We start from the raw sequence: 16,995 nt of genomic DNA, 5'->3' as shown, positions 1-16,995 counted from the left end.
TTTACAACGAACACATTCACTTTTCACCTGGTGTAAACTCCTCCCTCGGGGTAAACCGGGCCAGATAAACACTGTCATGAAAAACATTTATCCAATCCACTCCAGAAGTGATGGAAGCAACGAGAATGAGTGTCGAACGAACCTCTGATTTACAATGAATGAATGAAATTCTTAATCTTAATGATTAGCAAATTACTGGAGAATCATGTATTTGTTATTCCTCATTTATTTTAGTACAAGTTTGGCATTTCAAAGTCATGATTTTGTTAGCCTACCTTATTCTCGAATGAGACAAGAGAAATTAAATACAATCTCAGTTGTACAAAGTACATACATTTTCCACTCAAATAGCACTCCAGAGTATTTTTGGACACAGTGAGCACAATGGCAGTTAGTTAGAGCCTGTTGTGTAATAGCTGTGAGTCATTTGGGTAAAGCTTGTTTAAATCCTAGATGACTAATGAGTGCTGGGGATATTTTGGTCGTATTTGGTCTGATCCAGCCTCATACAGACTGCGTCCCAAATAGCACCCTTGCATCCACTACTTTTGACCGGTGCCCTATGGCATCATATTCCCAACATAGGGCTCTGGTTAAAAGTAGTGCACTATGGGTCCTGGGTCAAAAGTAGTGCACTTATATAGGGAATAGTGTGCTATTTGGGAGGTAGAATAGTCTCAGAGGCAGTTTACGATGAAGTAAACTCACAGGAATGTGTGGCAAAAAGCCCCTGGGAATGTCAAATCCTGTGTAAGAAGATGGAGTGAGTAAAGGAGGGATGGGATGGAGAGATGTAAGGGTCAGGAAAGACAGGGGGGAGGTATAAAGGAATGTTGACTGATTTTATATGTTGTGTTTGGCAGACACTGCCCTCTGCTTTTATAGATGATTGAATTACAGTACTGTCTTTAAGAAAACATTTAACAGACATTTTTAACTGTTTACATACAAACTATATGAGATAATGATAACATAAAGGACACAAAGTTATTGATGAATAGCAGAAATTAGATTTTGAGAATTTGGTCGGAACTTTTCCTCTAGATAATATAGGTTTAAGTCTCTGTGGTTTAATGTGCGGCATGTAGTTTGTCATGAAGTTATTACATACAGGCAATGTAAAAAAAAAAAGACTACAAATGCTAAATGAGTTAAAAGTTATTAAAAATTTAGAAAGGTTTATTATTTCCTGAAAATATTGTTGCAGGCAGCACGTCTGACTGAGCCTCAGCCCCGCCAACGATGACAGTATTTACAGATTAAAATGAGTGTGGGCTTTTCCTTGTCATTGAAAAGACAATCTGTCTTTTGTATTGTGGCCCAGGCCAGTCATGCATGAGGCTGTGGGGTTTATCTGACCATGTGACTCAGCATGAATCCATTCGATGGTTGCGTCTCATATGGCACCCTATTCCCTATATATTGCACTACTTTAGACCAGAGGCCTATGGGCCCTGGTTAGAAATAGGGCTCTGGTCAAAAGTAGTACACTATAAAAGGAATGGGGTGCCGTTTGGGGCACTGGCCAATGATTGTGCTGGACTTTGACTGACTGCATGGGTACATTTCCTAATGACAAAAGACTAGTGAACCGCCAATTTCAAAGGGCATTATCACAGGATGATAGGATAAATGCCAGGGGTAATGATGCCAAGCCCTACTATAGTATAGATGCCAGGGGTAATGATGCCAAGCCCTACTATAGTATAGATGCCAGGGGTAATGATGCCAGGCCCTACTATAGTATAGATGCCAGGGGTAATGATGCCAAGCCCTACTATAGTATAGATGCCAGGGGTAATGATGCCAAGCCCTACTATAGTATAGATGCCAGGGGTAATGATGCCAAGCCCTACTATAGTATAGATGCCAGGGGTAATGATGCCAGGCCCTACTATAGTATAGATGCCAGGGGTAATGATGCCAAGCCCTACTATAGTATAGATGCCAGGGGTAATGATGCCAGGCCCTACTATAGTATAGATGCCAGGGGTAATGATGCCAGGCCCTACTATAGTATAGATGCCAGGGGTAATGATGCCAGGGGTAATGATGCCAGGCCCTACTATAGTATAGATGCCAGGGGTAATGATGCCAAGCCCTACTATAGTATAGATGCCAGGGGTAATGATGCCAAGCCCTACTATAGTATAGATGCCAGGGGTAATGATGCCAGGCCCTACTATAGTATAGATGCCAGGGGTAATGATGCCAAGCCCTACTATAGTATAGATGCCAGGGGTAATGATGCCAAGCCCTACTATAGTATAGATGCCAGGGGTAATGATGCCAAGCCCTACTATAGTATAGATGCCAGGGGTAATGATGCCAGGCCCTACTATAGTATAGATGCCAGGGGTAATGATGCCAAGCCCTACTATAGTATAGATGCCAGGGGTAATGATGCCAGGCCCTTTCACTATGTCTTCTAGAACCCGTTTTACCCATTCCCCTGTTGTCTTTCACTACGTCTTCTAGAACCCGTTTTACCCATTCCCCTGTTGTCTTTCACTACGTCTTCTAGAACCCGTTTTACCCATTCCCCTGTCTGTCTTTCACTACGTCTTCTAGAATCCTCTACATATTCATTCACCATATATATATATATATACACACACACACACACAAACGTCCTATACATTCCTATCCTGATACAGGCATGCAAATTCATTTAAACATAATTAATATGTGAAGTCCCAATGATATCTCTGTAACCTTACTTTGTATTTTCTAATTAAGCATGAATGACACAAAGACACATTTAAAAGGGGAGGAAGTTCAGTATTAACCGAATAATTCCAGATAAATAGTGTTACCGTATACATTTAAATGAAGCCGTCAGAAAAGCCAGTATTTATAAAACACTCAGTCAACTATTTAGGCCATGATTACAACTTATTAACACCGAATCAAAATCACAAGGAGTAAAATACCTTGCATTTACATGAATAAAAATACTCAAATCAATATAACCAACCCAATAAATATTTCATTTAGAAAACATTCCCACTGACTTCTGATCAGGTTTAAATTAAAGTCGTATGAAGGAATAGACATGGCAGATCAGCACATAAAAATAAGAATCTCCTGTTATTAACTGGGATTTCTGAGTGGCAGACAGTCAGACGCATTTAAGAAAAAAAAACAAAAAAAAAAACATTCATTTGTAAAAGGAGGATAACAGAGTTTGTAGAGTTGCCAACATTTACTCCTCTGATAGCTCTGCTGGAGAAAGGATCTTTGTCTTATGGATGGCAGGCTGAGGAACAAAGAGGGCTGTGAGATTCCCACGGTGAGGTCGTTATTGTTATTGTGGAACATCATCATTCACTTTTAAGCCTTTTGTACCGTTGTCCATGGAATGAGCCGCCCAAACTCAAAAAAAGAGACAATTCAATACAAATAAGTTGATTCTCAAATTCAAATGAGCCGATTTCTATTTGATTCAATTCAAACGAGCAGATTTCTATTTGATTCAATTCAAACGAGCAGATTTCTATTTGATTCAATTCAAACGAGCAGATTTCTATTTGATTCAATTCAAACGAGCCGATTCAGTTAAATTCAGCCCTTGTCTTATTGGTCCAGATCCAGCGTGTCGAGCTCCTCCTCTACCTCGTCCAGATCTTCTCCATTGAACAGGTTCTCGTCTACAGGGACATCCTCCGTGTCCTCCTCCGTGTCCCCCTCTCCGTTCACTCCGTTCTCCTCCACCTCTCCACCACAAGCCTCACTCAGTTTGTCTGTATGGAGGAGAAGAGCAGCAGAGGGATTTATTCAGCGATTTGAAACCGTCAAAAAACAATTATTTTTTGTTGACAGTCCCCTATTTAAACATGATCTATACTATACATTTCTATCTGAAAGTTCTGTAACGTTGCACTCTCCTGAACAGACACCAGGCCATGTGCCAACAATATCAGTGGATGAAGTGATAATTGAAACCAGCAGAACTCCCGCTCCGCCCAACCTGACTATGCCTGGTCAGATAAAATGATCACAACAGGAAATGAGTAGTACAGTTTCTCTGATGGAAACTTTTAGACGGACAGACATCTTGTAGAAAAGCAACAGAAGGTTTTCAAACTGTTGGACGGACAGACATCCTGTAGAAACAGACTAGCCAGGCATTGCTCACCATCTGTGTCCTTAGTGGGTCGAGGTCTGGCAGGGAACCGATCTGCTGACGCCACTGTGATCCCAGTGTTATCCACCTCTTTAGGAATAAACCTGGCCACATCAATGTCCAGGAAGTCTTCAGTATCCACTACCTGTCAGAGAAGCATAGATTTGAACATTATATATGTGTATGTGTGTATGTATGTATGTATGTATGTATGTATGTATGTATATATATACACGTGTGTGTGTGTGTATATATATATATATACACACACACACACACACACACACACACACACACACACACACATATATATATACATACATATATACGTGTGTGTGTGTATATATACACACACACACACACACATATATATATATATACATACATACACATATATATATGTGTGTTTGTATGTATGTATGTATGTATGTATGTATGTATGTATGTATGTATGTATGTATATATACACGTGTGTGTGTGTGTATATATATACACACACACACGTATATATATACATACATAGGTAGATTAGTATCATATATATATATATGATACTAATCTACCTATTAAAACCAAATGACCATTCAGGACAATACAGAAAACAAAAACAAGGAGTCGTAAGAGTTGTAGAACTACATATAAACATCTCTATTTTCAAAGTAACATTACACTTCATTATATTATAACTTTGGTATTTAATTTAATCTGTCATCCCATCTAACAGTAAATTTACCTCATCACCATCATCGCCCTTGGTATCATCTGCCTCTTCATCATCGTCATCAACCAGGTCGGGGCGGAACTCAAACACTTCACGACCACTCACCTGGAAGAGAGAGAGACATTTTCACACCATAATACACTGACTGGACAAAACATTAGGAACACCTTCCTAAGATTGAGTTACACCCCCTTTTGCCCTCAGAACAGCCTCAATTCGTTGGGGCATGAACTCTACAAGGTGTCGAAAGCGTTCCACAGGGATGCTGTCCCATGTTGACTCCAATGCTTCCTACAGTTGTGTCAATTTGGCTTGTGGAGCGTTAAAAGCCAGTGCGCCTGGCACCTACTACCATACCCCGTTCAAAGGCACTTAAGTATTTTGTCTTCACCCTCTTCACCCTCTGAATGGCACACGTACACAATCCATGTCTCAATTGTCTCAAGGCTCCTCCCCTTCATCTACACTGATATGAAGTGGATTTAACAGGTGACATCCATAAGGGATCATAGCTTTCACCTGCTCAGTCAATGTCATGGAAGGAGCAGGTGTTCTTAATGTTTTGTACACTCAGTGTATAGGACAATGTTCAGGGCGGGACATCTCATTCGAGGGGTTTTGTCACCACCCTGTGGTAGGAGAAGGAGGTGGCTCATGTGCTTCAGTGTATATTGAAATATTGTCCTTCCTCCCAGGCCATACAGACGGCATGTAAATACTCTATTTACCAGTACATTACAAATACCTGAATCAACATGAGCTAAACAAAACAAAAGAGAGAGACCCAGAAACCAATAAAGTCTGCTAGATATACTCAAGGCTTCTGTACCAGACTTTATTATTGCTCCTGTCTCAAATAACAATAAACCCAGTAGCAACTCACCCCCAGTGATCTGCCTGCTGAGAAATCAGCCCTCTTCCTCTCCATGTCCTGCTCATCCTTAGCGATCCTCTCCTGTCTCTTCCTCTTCTTCCAGGACAGGAACGTTTCCAGACTGATCCGGGTGACGTTTGGACCCAGGGCTGATCGCTGCAAATATAGATGATTTAACAATGTTATTAAGTGTTGTTTTTTTTTTGTCACAGACATTTAGAAACTATGAATAAATACATAATGACATTTTTTTTGTAAACATTTCTAAGAGGTTAGAAGGCTTTATTCATGAAAATGGTCATAAAGTGTTTTACCAACATTTACTTCACAACTCTAGTACATTAGGAAAGATCCTAGACATAGAATGACATAGATTATGTTTCACAACTCTAGTACATTAGGAATGATCATAGACATAGAATGACATAGATTATGTTTCACAACTCTAGTACATTAGGAATGATCCTAGACATAGAATGACATAGATTATGTTTCACAACTCTAGTACATTAGGAATGATCCTAGACATAGAATGACATAGATTATGTTTCACAACTCTAGTACATTAGGAAAGATCCTAGACATAGAATGACATAGATTATGTTTCACAACTCTAGTACATTAGGAAAGATCCTAGACATAGAATGACATAGATTATGTTTCACAACTCTAGTACATTAGGAATGATCCTAGACATAGAATGACATAGATTATGTTTCACAACTCTAGTACATTAGGAATGATCCTAGACATAGAATGACATAGATTATGTTTCACAACTCTAGTACATTAGGAATGATCATAGACATAGAATGACATAGATTATGTTTCACAACTCTAGTACATTAGGAAAGATCCTAGACATAGAATGACATAGATTATGTTTCACAACTCTAGTACATTAGGAATGATCCTAGACATAGAATGACATAGATTATGTTTCACAACTCTAGTACATTAGGAATGATCATAGACATAGATTATGTTTCACAACTCTAGTACATTAGGAATGATCATAGACATAGAATGACATAGATTATGTTTCACAACTCTAGTACATTAGGAATGATCATAGACATAGAATGACATAGATTATGTTTCACAACTCTAGTACATTAGGAAAGATCCTAGACATAGAATGACATAGATTATGTTTCACAACTCTAGTACATTAGGAATGATCCTAGACATAGAATGACATAGATTATGTTTCACAACTCTAGTACATTAGGAATGATCATAGACATAGAATGACATAGATTATGTTTCACAACTCTAGTACATTAGGAAAGATCCTAGACATAGAATGACATAGATTATGTTTCACAACTCTAGTACATTAGGAATGATCCTAGACATAGAATGACATAGATTATGTTTCACAACTCTAGTACATTAGGAATGATCCTAGACATAGAATGACATAGATTATGTTTCACAACTCTAGTACATTAGGAATGATCCTAGACATAGAATGACATAGATTATGTTTCACAACTCTAGTACATTAGGAATGATCCTAGACATAGAATGACATAGATTATGTTTCACAACTCTAGTACATTAGGAATGATCATAGACATAGAATGACATAGATTATGTTTCACAACTCTAGTACATTAGGAAAGATCCTAGACATAGAATGACATAGATTATGTTTCACAACTCTAGTACATTAGGAATGATCCTAGACATAGAATGACATAGATTATGTTTCACAACTCTAGTACATTAGGAATGATCCTAGACATAGAATGACATAGATTATGTTTCACAACTCTAGTACATTAGGAATGATCCTAGACATAGAATGACATAGATTATGTTTCACAACTCTAGTACATTAGGAATGATCCTAGACATAGAATGACATAGATTATGTTTCACAACTCTAGTACATTAGGAATGATCCTAGACATAGAATGACATAGATTATGTTTCACAACTCTAGTACATTAGGAATGATCCTAGACATAGATTATGTTTCACAACTCTAGTACATTAGGAAAGATCCTAGACATAGAATGACATAGATTATGTTTCACAACTCTAGTACATTAGGAATGATCATAGACATAGAATGACATAGATTATGTTTCACAACTCTAGTACATTAGGAATGATCCTAGACATAGAATGACATAGATTATGTTTCACAACTCTAGTACATTAGGAATGATCATAGACATAGAATGACATAGATTATGTTTCTATGGGAATGAATCAACTGACCTCATTCTCGATCAGCTCCTCCAATGAGATCTCTTCCTCCAGATTCTCTTCTTTCGTCTTGTCCTTCCTGAGGATGAACCCGGCAGGAAGAGCATGGCGGTACATACAGTTGTCTCCTCCCCCGGGACAGACCCAGAACCAACCATACTTGTTGTTCTCTATGGCATCCAGGAAGTACTTACAAACCTATGGGAGAAAACATCACTTCAGTCCGCCTTGTAGAAGAGCAAAGCAATGGAACAATAACAAACACTGTTAGTTACAATATGTAACAAGCATTGTAATAGGTAACATGTAACAATATGTAGGTTAACAGAGATCCTATAGGTCATTCTATGGACTAACAAGCATGTAACAACAAGTATGTAACAACAAGCATGTAACAACTAGCATGTAACAACTAGCATGTAACAACTAGCATGTAACAACTAGCATGTAACAACTAGCATGTAACAACAAGCACGTAACAACAAGCACGTAACAACAAGCACGTAAGAACAAGCACGTAACAACTAGCATGTAACAACAAGCATGTAACAACAAGCATGTAACAACAAGCACGTAACAACAAGCATGTAACAACAAGCATGTAACAACAAGCATGTAACAACAAGCATGTAACAACAAGTATGTAACAACAAGCACGTAACAACAAGCACGTAACAACAAGCACGTAACAACAAGCACGTAACAACAAGCACGTAACAACAAGCACGTAACAACAAGCACGTAACAACAAGCACGTAACAACAAGCATGTAACAACAAGCATTGTAATAATATTTAGCCTTCCAGTAATTTGTTTATTGATACGTACAATCTGAGTTTGTTGACTTTTGGCTTTCTTCATCTCTGCCTCTCCATGTTTCTTATTGACGACCTCCTCAAGCTTCTTCTCATCCCAGTTGTCCATGGTGTCTATAACAGATTGAAAATACATAACATTTCGCATCACAACGAACAATCATCAAAGTGCAGATAAGTTCATCCCTGAAACTGTGGTGGGCAGCATGTCAGGCACAAACCTGATGACATATGCATAGTTATAACATCATTTACTACGAAAACAAGGTTAAGCTACAAAATGGCGTCAACAAGCCTATAATTGTAATCATAGAGAAAACACGCTTACCCTTTTCCAGGTCTTCGTCTCTGCCATCGACATACAGACTGCGCTTTTCACACTTCCTCTCAAGAGTCAGGTCATGGGAGAACTTACACTTATCTCCCTTAGTGCACTGGTCTTGCTTGAAGAAGGCACAAAGCACAGATTTGGGATCCACACCTGACAACAAGAATTAGGAGACATGGGGAGAGAAAATGAATAATAATAATAATAATAATAATAATAATACATGAGGTTAATATACTGTTGCCTTTCTCATGGACCCTCAGGTAGCCTAGTGGTTAGAGCGTTGGGCCAGTAACCGGAAGGTTGCTGGATCGAATCCCCCGAGCTGACAAGGTAAAACTTATGTTGTTCTGCTCCTGAGCAAGGCAGTTAACTCACTGTTCCACAGGGCGCCAATGTTGATTATGGCAGCCCCCCCCCCCGCACCTCTCTGATTCAGAGGGGTTGGGTTAAATAAAGACACATTTTCAGTTGAATACATTCAGTTGGACAACTGACTAGGTATCCCCCCCTTTCCCTCTAACTTCAATGACGTACCATTGACTTTAAGAGAATGAGAGGCAGTTATGTCGTTTTACAACTAAGGTATGGAGGGGTGTGAGGGTCAATTTGAAAATAATGTAGGCCTATTTGACTTTTTTTTTTTACAACACTGCCAAGAATTCTAATCACTCCATCATAAATAGTCCCAGTACCTTTGGCGACTTTCTGTGCAGCCACAACAGGCTTGAAAAGCTCATTCAACTCTTCCATCTCCTTCTTCTTGTCGATCTTCTTATTCTTATCGCCTTCAGCAGCTGCAACCTGATAACATCACGCACAGACACACATTGAAGTGCATTAGACCGGATGGGTTGGGACACAAAGATCCAGTCACACCAAAAGTAATATCGGGGGCAGGAGCTACAATGCCTTGCAAAAGTATTCATCCCCCCTTAGTGTTTTTTTTCCCCCCTATTTTGTTGCATTACAACCTGTAATTTAAATTGATTTTTATTTGGATTTCATGTAATGGACATACACAAAATAGTCCAAATTGGTAAAGTGAAATTAAGAAAATAACTTGTTTCGAAAAATAAAAAATAATAACAAAAAAGTGGTGTGTGCATATGTATTCACCCCCTTTGCTATGAAGCCCCTAAATAAGATCTGGTGCAACCAATTACCTTCAGAAGTCACAGAATTAGTAAAATAAAGTCCACCTGTGTGCAATCTAAGTGTCACATGATCTGTCACATGATCTCTGTATATATACACCTGTTCTGAAAGGCCCCAGAGTCTGCAACACCACCAAGCAAGCACAACAGGTCAGGGACAAAGTTGTGGAGAAGTACAGATCAGGGTTGGGTTATAAAAAAATACCTGAAACTTTGAACATCCCACGGAGCAACATTAAATCCATTATTAAAAAATGGAAAGAATATGGCACCACAACAAACCTGCCAAGAGAGGGCCGCCCACCAAAACTCACAGACCAGGCAAGGAGGGCATTAATCAGAGAGGCAACAAAGAGACCAAAGATAGCCCTGAAGGAGCTGCAAAGCTCCACAGTGGAGATTGGAGTATCTGTCCATAGGACCACTTTAAGCTGTACTCTCCACAGAGCTGGGCTTTATGGAGGAGTGGCAGGAAAAAGTCCATATTTAAAGAAAAAAATTATCAAACATGTTTGGTGTTCGCCAAAAGGCATGTGGGAGACTCCCCAAACATATGGAAAAAGGTACTCTGGTCAGATGTTACTAAAATTGAGCTTTTTGGCCATCAAGGAAAACACTATGTCTGGTGCAAACCTAATACCTCTCATCACACCGAGAACACCATCCCCACAGTGAACCATGGTGGTGGCAGCATCATGCTGTGGGAATGTTTTTCATCGGCAGGGACTGGGAAACTGGTCAGAATTGAAGGAATGATGGTGCTAAATACAGGGAAATTCTTGAAGGAAACATGTTTCAGTCTTCCAGAGATTTGAGACTGGGAGAGAGGTTCACCTTCCAGCAGGAAAATGACCCAATGATCCAGCAGGACAATGACTGCTATGGGCAACACTCAAGTGGTTTAAGGGGAAACATTTAAATGTCTTGGAATGGCCTAGTCAAAGCCCAGACCTCAATCCGATTGAGAATCTGTGGTATGACTTAAAGATTGCTGTACACCAGTGGAACCCATCCAACTTGAAGCAGCTGGAGCAGTTTTGCCTTGAAGAATGATGTGTCAAGCTTATAGAGACATACCCCAAGAGACTTGAAACTGTAATTGCTGCAAAAGGTGGCTCTAACAAGGTATTGACTTTGGGGGGGTGAATAGTTATACGAGCTTCAATGCCATACAACTCTCCTTCCGTGGCCTCCAACTGCACTTAAATACAAGTAAAACTAAATGCATGCTCTTCAACCGATCACTGCCTGCCCATCCAGCATCACTACTCTGACTTAGGGGGACCAGTACGAAAGAAAAAAAAAGTATGAAATGTATGCATTCACTACTGTAAGTCGCTCTGGATAAGAGCGTCTGCTAAATGACTAAAATGTAAATGTAAAATGAATATGTGGACAACTACAAATACCTAGGTGTCTGGTTAGACTGTAAACTCTCCTTACAGACTCATATTAAGCATCTCCAATCCAAAGTTAAATCTAGAATCAGCTTCCTATTTCGCAACAAAGCATCCTTCACTCATGCTGCCAAACATACCCTCGTAAACTGACCATCATACCGATCCTCGACTTCGGCGATGTCATTTACAAAATAGCCTCCAATACCCTACTCAGTAAACTGGATGCAGTCTATCACAGTGCCATCCATTTTGTCACCATATACTACCCACCACTGCGACCTGTACGCTCTCGTTGGCTGGCCCTCGCTTCATACTCGTTGCCAAACCCACTGGCTCCAGGTCATCTACAAGACCCTGCTAGGTAAAGTCCCCCCTTATCTCAGCTCACTGGTCACCATAGCAGCACCCACCTGTAGCACGTGCTCCAGCAGGTATATCTCTCTGGTCACCATAGCAGCACCCACCTGTAGCACGCGCTCCAGCAGGTATATCTCTCTGGTCACCCCTAAAGCCAACTCCTCCTTTGGTCGTCTCTCCTTCCAGTTCTCTGCTGCCAATGACTGGAACGAACTACAAAAATCTCTGAAACTGGAAACACTTATCTCCCTCACTAGCTTTAAGCACCAACTGTCAGAGCAGCTCACAGATCACTGCACCTGTACATAGCCCATCTATAAATTTAGCCCAAACTACTACCTCTTCCCCTACTGTATTTATTTATTTTGCTCCTTTTCACCCCATTATTTCTATTTGTACTTTGCACTTTCTTCCACTACAAATCTACCATTCCAGTGTTTTACTTGCTATATTGTATTTACTTTGCCACCATGGACTTTTTTGCCTTTACCTCCCTTATCTCACCTCATTTGCTCACATTGTATATAGACTTATTTTTCTACTGTATTATTGACTGTATGTTTGTTTTACTCCATGTGTAACTCTGTGTTGTTGTATGTGTCGAACTGCTTTGCTTTATCTTGGCCAGGTCGCAATTGTAAATGAGAACTTGTTCTCAACTTGCCTACCTGGTTAAATAAAGGTGAAAAAAATATAAAAAAATAAAAAAAAGTTATGCACGCTCAAGTTCAGTTTTTTTGTCTTATTTCTTGTTTGTTTCACCCAAAAATATTTTGCATCTTCAAAATGGTAGGCTGGTTGTGTAAATCAAATGATACAACCCCCTCCAAAATTTTTATTTTAATTCCAGGTTATAAGGCAACAAAATAGGAAAATGCCAATGGGGGTGAATACATGTGCAAGCCACTGTAGTTAGGCCAAGTAAAAGTATCTAGCTAGTTTCCCCACCTGTCGTGCGTTCTGCTGTCCATACTTGACTTGATGAGTGACAGTTTTGATAAACTTCTGCTGCTTTGCTCCTTTCTTGTTCTTCAGTCCAAATGTCTTGTCCTGGTAAACGTACAAATCAGCAGACTGGTCATATTTAAGTTAACTACCTGACACATGACACATTGACTCCCAAGATGACTCCCAAAAGATTCAACCATGTCTCAGGATAACGCGATCAATCAACCAAGTATGATCTGCATCCTGAATAACAGTGATAGTCAGCTAGCTGTTTTGACGTTCATCAATAAACACGTAGCTAACTAGCTAGCTAACTAACTAGCTGGTATCTAGACAGATTGCAATACAAGAGAACCAGCTAGCTAGCAGTTGTTGCATAACAACTAGCTAACGTTAGCTTAACCCTGATATCCTGACATTTTACCTCGATAATCTTTTCTTTCTTCTTCTCTTGTGTTTTCTTACTACCTGCTGCCCCTGATGCCTGGACCGATTTCTTCGGAGGCATGTCGTTTTTTTTAAATGTTAAAGAAATGAATCCAACCGCCGCTAATTAATTAAACGTGATGTTGTTGCTATTGTTAGCAAATCGGGTTAACCACAGCAGATACTGTCGGATGGATACTAGCGCATGCGCACATGCGCACAGCGGGCAGAAGGAAACGCAGCGTATTACGCCGATTACGCCTTGATCACACCAATAGTGTCGTAACGCGGTAAATTTGTGACGCAGCGTCATCTGGTTATGTGTGCAACAAAAAAGTTCAACAACATTCAATTTCTGCTACCATTTATGTCAAACCGTTTTTAACACATACAGTTTGATGCATTCGTTCGAGAAAACCGATGTTTGCACTACAACTGCCTCTGCAACTCAACACTCTTTAAGGCGAAAAGCATCGTTCCCTCTGAAATGAATGTGCTTTCTGGTTTTCCAAAATGCAATTCACAGTCGGTGGGATCGAGGCGTTAGTGTAGTCATTTCAATTATTATTATTATTTACCTTTATTTAGCTAGGCAAGTTAGCTAAAGAACACATTCTTATTTTACAACGATGACCTATCGTAGTCATTTACGTTTAAGTAGTAGCAAAGACAGGGTTAGAAACTTAAAAGCCTACAGTAAATAAATAGTTTCCCTCCCCACAACAATATTTGTAATGGCACATTAATATAGATTCATATTTTTCCCATCATGGAATATTTGCATGTGTCTGAACAAAATAGGGCCCCACAGTGGAGGTGTCATAATACCCATAAAACTTAGCGGTCAAACAGGGAAATGGTTCCAAGAGTTTTCCACCATTCATTTTTCCCAAAGGGAATTTTAGAAACACTTAAAATAAGGTCTGTGTTTCATGTAGGCTTACCATGGCGTGACATTTCGATAGCCATGTAAATCTCTCTCTCGGAAAAGGTCAGTTTTATCAATATATTCTGCTGTATATACTATCAGATTTGAAAATGCTAATTAGCATCAAAGTAGACACCGTGCAAGACTACAAATCCCAGCATGCTCCTGCATATCATCTTTCGCTGACACCTTTACTAACAAGTATTGTGTCAATGTAAAACTTGCACAAGACAGTTAACAGAATTGTCAATTTAAAGAAATGATGCCGATTTATTCATTACTCAGTAGTTAATGGTTATTATCTTTGCCTCGATTTAGCAGTCTCGTCCAGATCATCATGGTATTTGTAGTTCTTTATGATAGCCACATTAGCCGCAAATTAGCGTTTCATTTTGGGGAGGATAAATACAGGCGAATATATTGATGAAAGTCACTTTGTCCTTGAGTGATTTATCAAAACGTCATGTCAGGGTAAGCCCTTATTTTAAGTGTTTCTAAAAAATCTCCTCTGGGGAAAAATGAATGGTGGGAAAACTATTGTAACTATTGTATCGTTGCACCCTCAGTACAGACAGACAGACATTAACCCTGGTGTAATTCATACACCATTAACCCTGGTGTAATTCATACACCATTAACCCTGGTGTAATTCATACACCATTAACCCTGGTGTAATTCATACACCATTAACCCTGGTGTAATTCATACACCATTAACCCTGGTGTAATTCATGTATCGTTGCACCCTCAGTACAGACAGACAGACAGACAGACAAACATTAACCCTGGTGTAATTCATACACCATTAACCCTGGTGTAATTCATGTATCGTTGCACCCTCAGTACAGACAGACAGACATTAACCCTGGTGTAATTCAGACACCATTAACCCTGGTGTAATTCATGTATCGTTGCACCCTCAGTACAGACAGACAGACATTAACCCTGGTGTAATTCATACACCATTAACCCTGGTGTAATTCATACACCATTAACCCTGGTGTAATTCAGACACCATTAACCCTGGTGTAATTCATACACCATTAACCCTGGTGTAATTCATACACCATTAACCCTGGTGTAATTCATACACCATTAACCCTGGTGTAATTCAGACACCATTAACCCTGGTGTAATTCAGACACCATTAACCCTCAGCCCTCTTTTCCCATCAACTCCCTCCATCTACTGGACAGGGCTTAGTGACCTGATGACTTTCCCATACAGAAGGCTAACCCAGCTATGGGGTTTTATAATTTTCAGTTACACAATGCCTGTACGTAGACCTGGTAAAACCATCCAGATATTCATTAATTGACCAAAATGCAGCGGGTTGAGTGCTCATCTTAACTTTTATTAGAGACGCGAAATAAGAAAACGAACGACAGCTGAACAGTTCTGCAGGCTAAACATAGCAGTGCACAAACAACTTCCCACAAAGGGACAGGTGAAAACAGGGCTACCTAAGTATGACTCTCAATCAGCAACAACAATGTACTTCAGGATGTTCCTGATTGAGAGCCATACCAGGCCAACACAAAGAAATTCACAACATAGACAGAACATAGAAGTACGAAATAAAGAACATAACCCCAAAACCCCGGAATACTCTAATCAAACACCCCTCTACATAAACATATATACTAACACACCCTGAACCACATAAAACAAATACCCCCCTGCCACGTCCTGACCAAACTACAATAACAAAATAACCCTTTTACTGGTCAGAACGTGACATTAATGTACACACAGAGATTGATAAACCATAACCTGTCTGTCTCATAAGCTTATGCACAGCAATGCATACATGTGTTCTTTCTGAGACATTTAAGTTTGTAACAAAGGGCTTTTCTCTATTGAAGCCCCCTTCAAGTCCTTACCCCTGTCCGCCCATCCGTCAGTCTGTCTGTTAACCAGAATTGACTTGGGGCTGAAGGCTTTGACCAAGCACCTGAATGAGTTATCTACAGGCTTCTTTAACTCCTTTAATCAGGCATTACCTGTACATAACTGTCTGCTGCAGCCTTCTCAATTGGAAAATAGCCACATGTCAGTGCGAGTGCTATTATTAAAAGCTTGGGATGGAGGGTACATTGTCTGTACTGGAGATTCAATGATGAATGTTTCTCTGCTCACACAATGCAAAACAAAACATGACAGATGACATGATATATGACAGGATAACATGATATATGATAGGATAACATGATATATGTCAGGATAACATGATATATGACAGGATAACATGATATATGATAGGATAACATGATATATGTCAGGATAACATGATATATGACAGGATAACATGATATATGTCAGGATAACATGATATATGACAGGATAACATGATATATGATAGGATAACATGATATATGTCAGGATAACATGATATATGACAGGATAACATGATATATGACAGGATAACATGATATATGACAGGATGACATGATATATGACAGGATAACATGATATATGACAGGATATCATGATATATGAGAGGATAACATGATGTATGGTAGGATAACCTGATGTATGGTAGGATAACCTGATATATGCCAGGATAACCTGATATGATAGGATAACATGATACATGACAGGATAACCTGATGTATGGTAGGATACCTGATGTATGGTAGGATAACCTGATATATGGTAGGATAACATGATACGTGGCAAGATAAAAGAGAGTAAAT

At 39.4% G+C, this 16,995-nt stretch overlaps 1 protein-coding gene across 2 annotated transcripts; it reads right to left on the bottom strand.

The window, feature by feature from the left end:
- Positions 1-208: 208 nt before the first annotated feature.
- Positions 209-13,627, bottom strand: zc3h15 (zinc finger CCCH-type containing 15). 2 transcript variants are annotated; one of them, XM_014174651.2, is made up of 10 exons: positions 13,371-13,627; positions 12,947-13,048; positions 9,780-9,888; positions 9,085-9,244; positions 8,770-8,870; positions 7,954-8,139; positions 5,731-5,877; positions 4,860-4,952; positions 4,139-4,271; positions 209-3,743 (listed from the first exon to the last, which is right to left on the bottom strand). In XM_014174651.2, exons 3-10 carry the CDS (start codon positions 9,822-9,824, stop codon positions 3,577-3,579), a joined length of 1,032 nt encoding a protein of 343 aa, XP_014030126.1. In that variant the 5' UTR covers positions 9,825-9,888; positions 12,947-13,048; positions 13,371-13,627; the 3' UTR covers positions 209-3,576. The 2 variants fall into 2 exon arrangements, with proteins under 2 accessions (XP_014030126.1, XP_014030125.1); XM_014174650.2 differs by having other exon boundaries at positions 9,085-9,237; positions 13,371-13,626.
- Positions 13,628-16,995: the final 3,368 nt, after the last annotated feature.

Source organism: Salmo salar, chromosome ssa25 (assembly GCF_905237065.1).
Source record: "Salmo salar chromosome ssa25, Ssal_v3.1, whole genome shotgun sequence".
Classification (NCBI taxonomy): Eukaryota; Metazoa; Chordata; class Actinopteri; order Salmoniformes; family Salmonidae; genus Salmo; species Salmo salar.
The sequence above is the reverse complement of the archived record's forward strand: the minus strand, read 5'-3'. Positions and strand labels throughout refer to the sequence as shown.

Coding starts and splice junctions, on each gene's coding strand:
- zc3h15 (XM_014174650.2), bottom strand. CDS start 13,454: ATGCCTCCGAAGAAATCGGTCCAGGCATCAGGGGCAGCAGGTAGTAAG. Junction 13,049..13,370: donor AGAAAGAAAAGATTATCGAG/GTAAAATGTCAG, acceptor TACGTTTACCAG/GACAAGACATTTGGACTGAA. Junction 8,140..8,769: donor AAAGTCAACAAACTCAGATT/GTACGTATCAAT, acceptor TTTCTCCCATAG/GTTTGTAAGTACTTCCTGGA.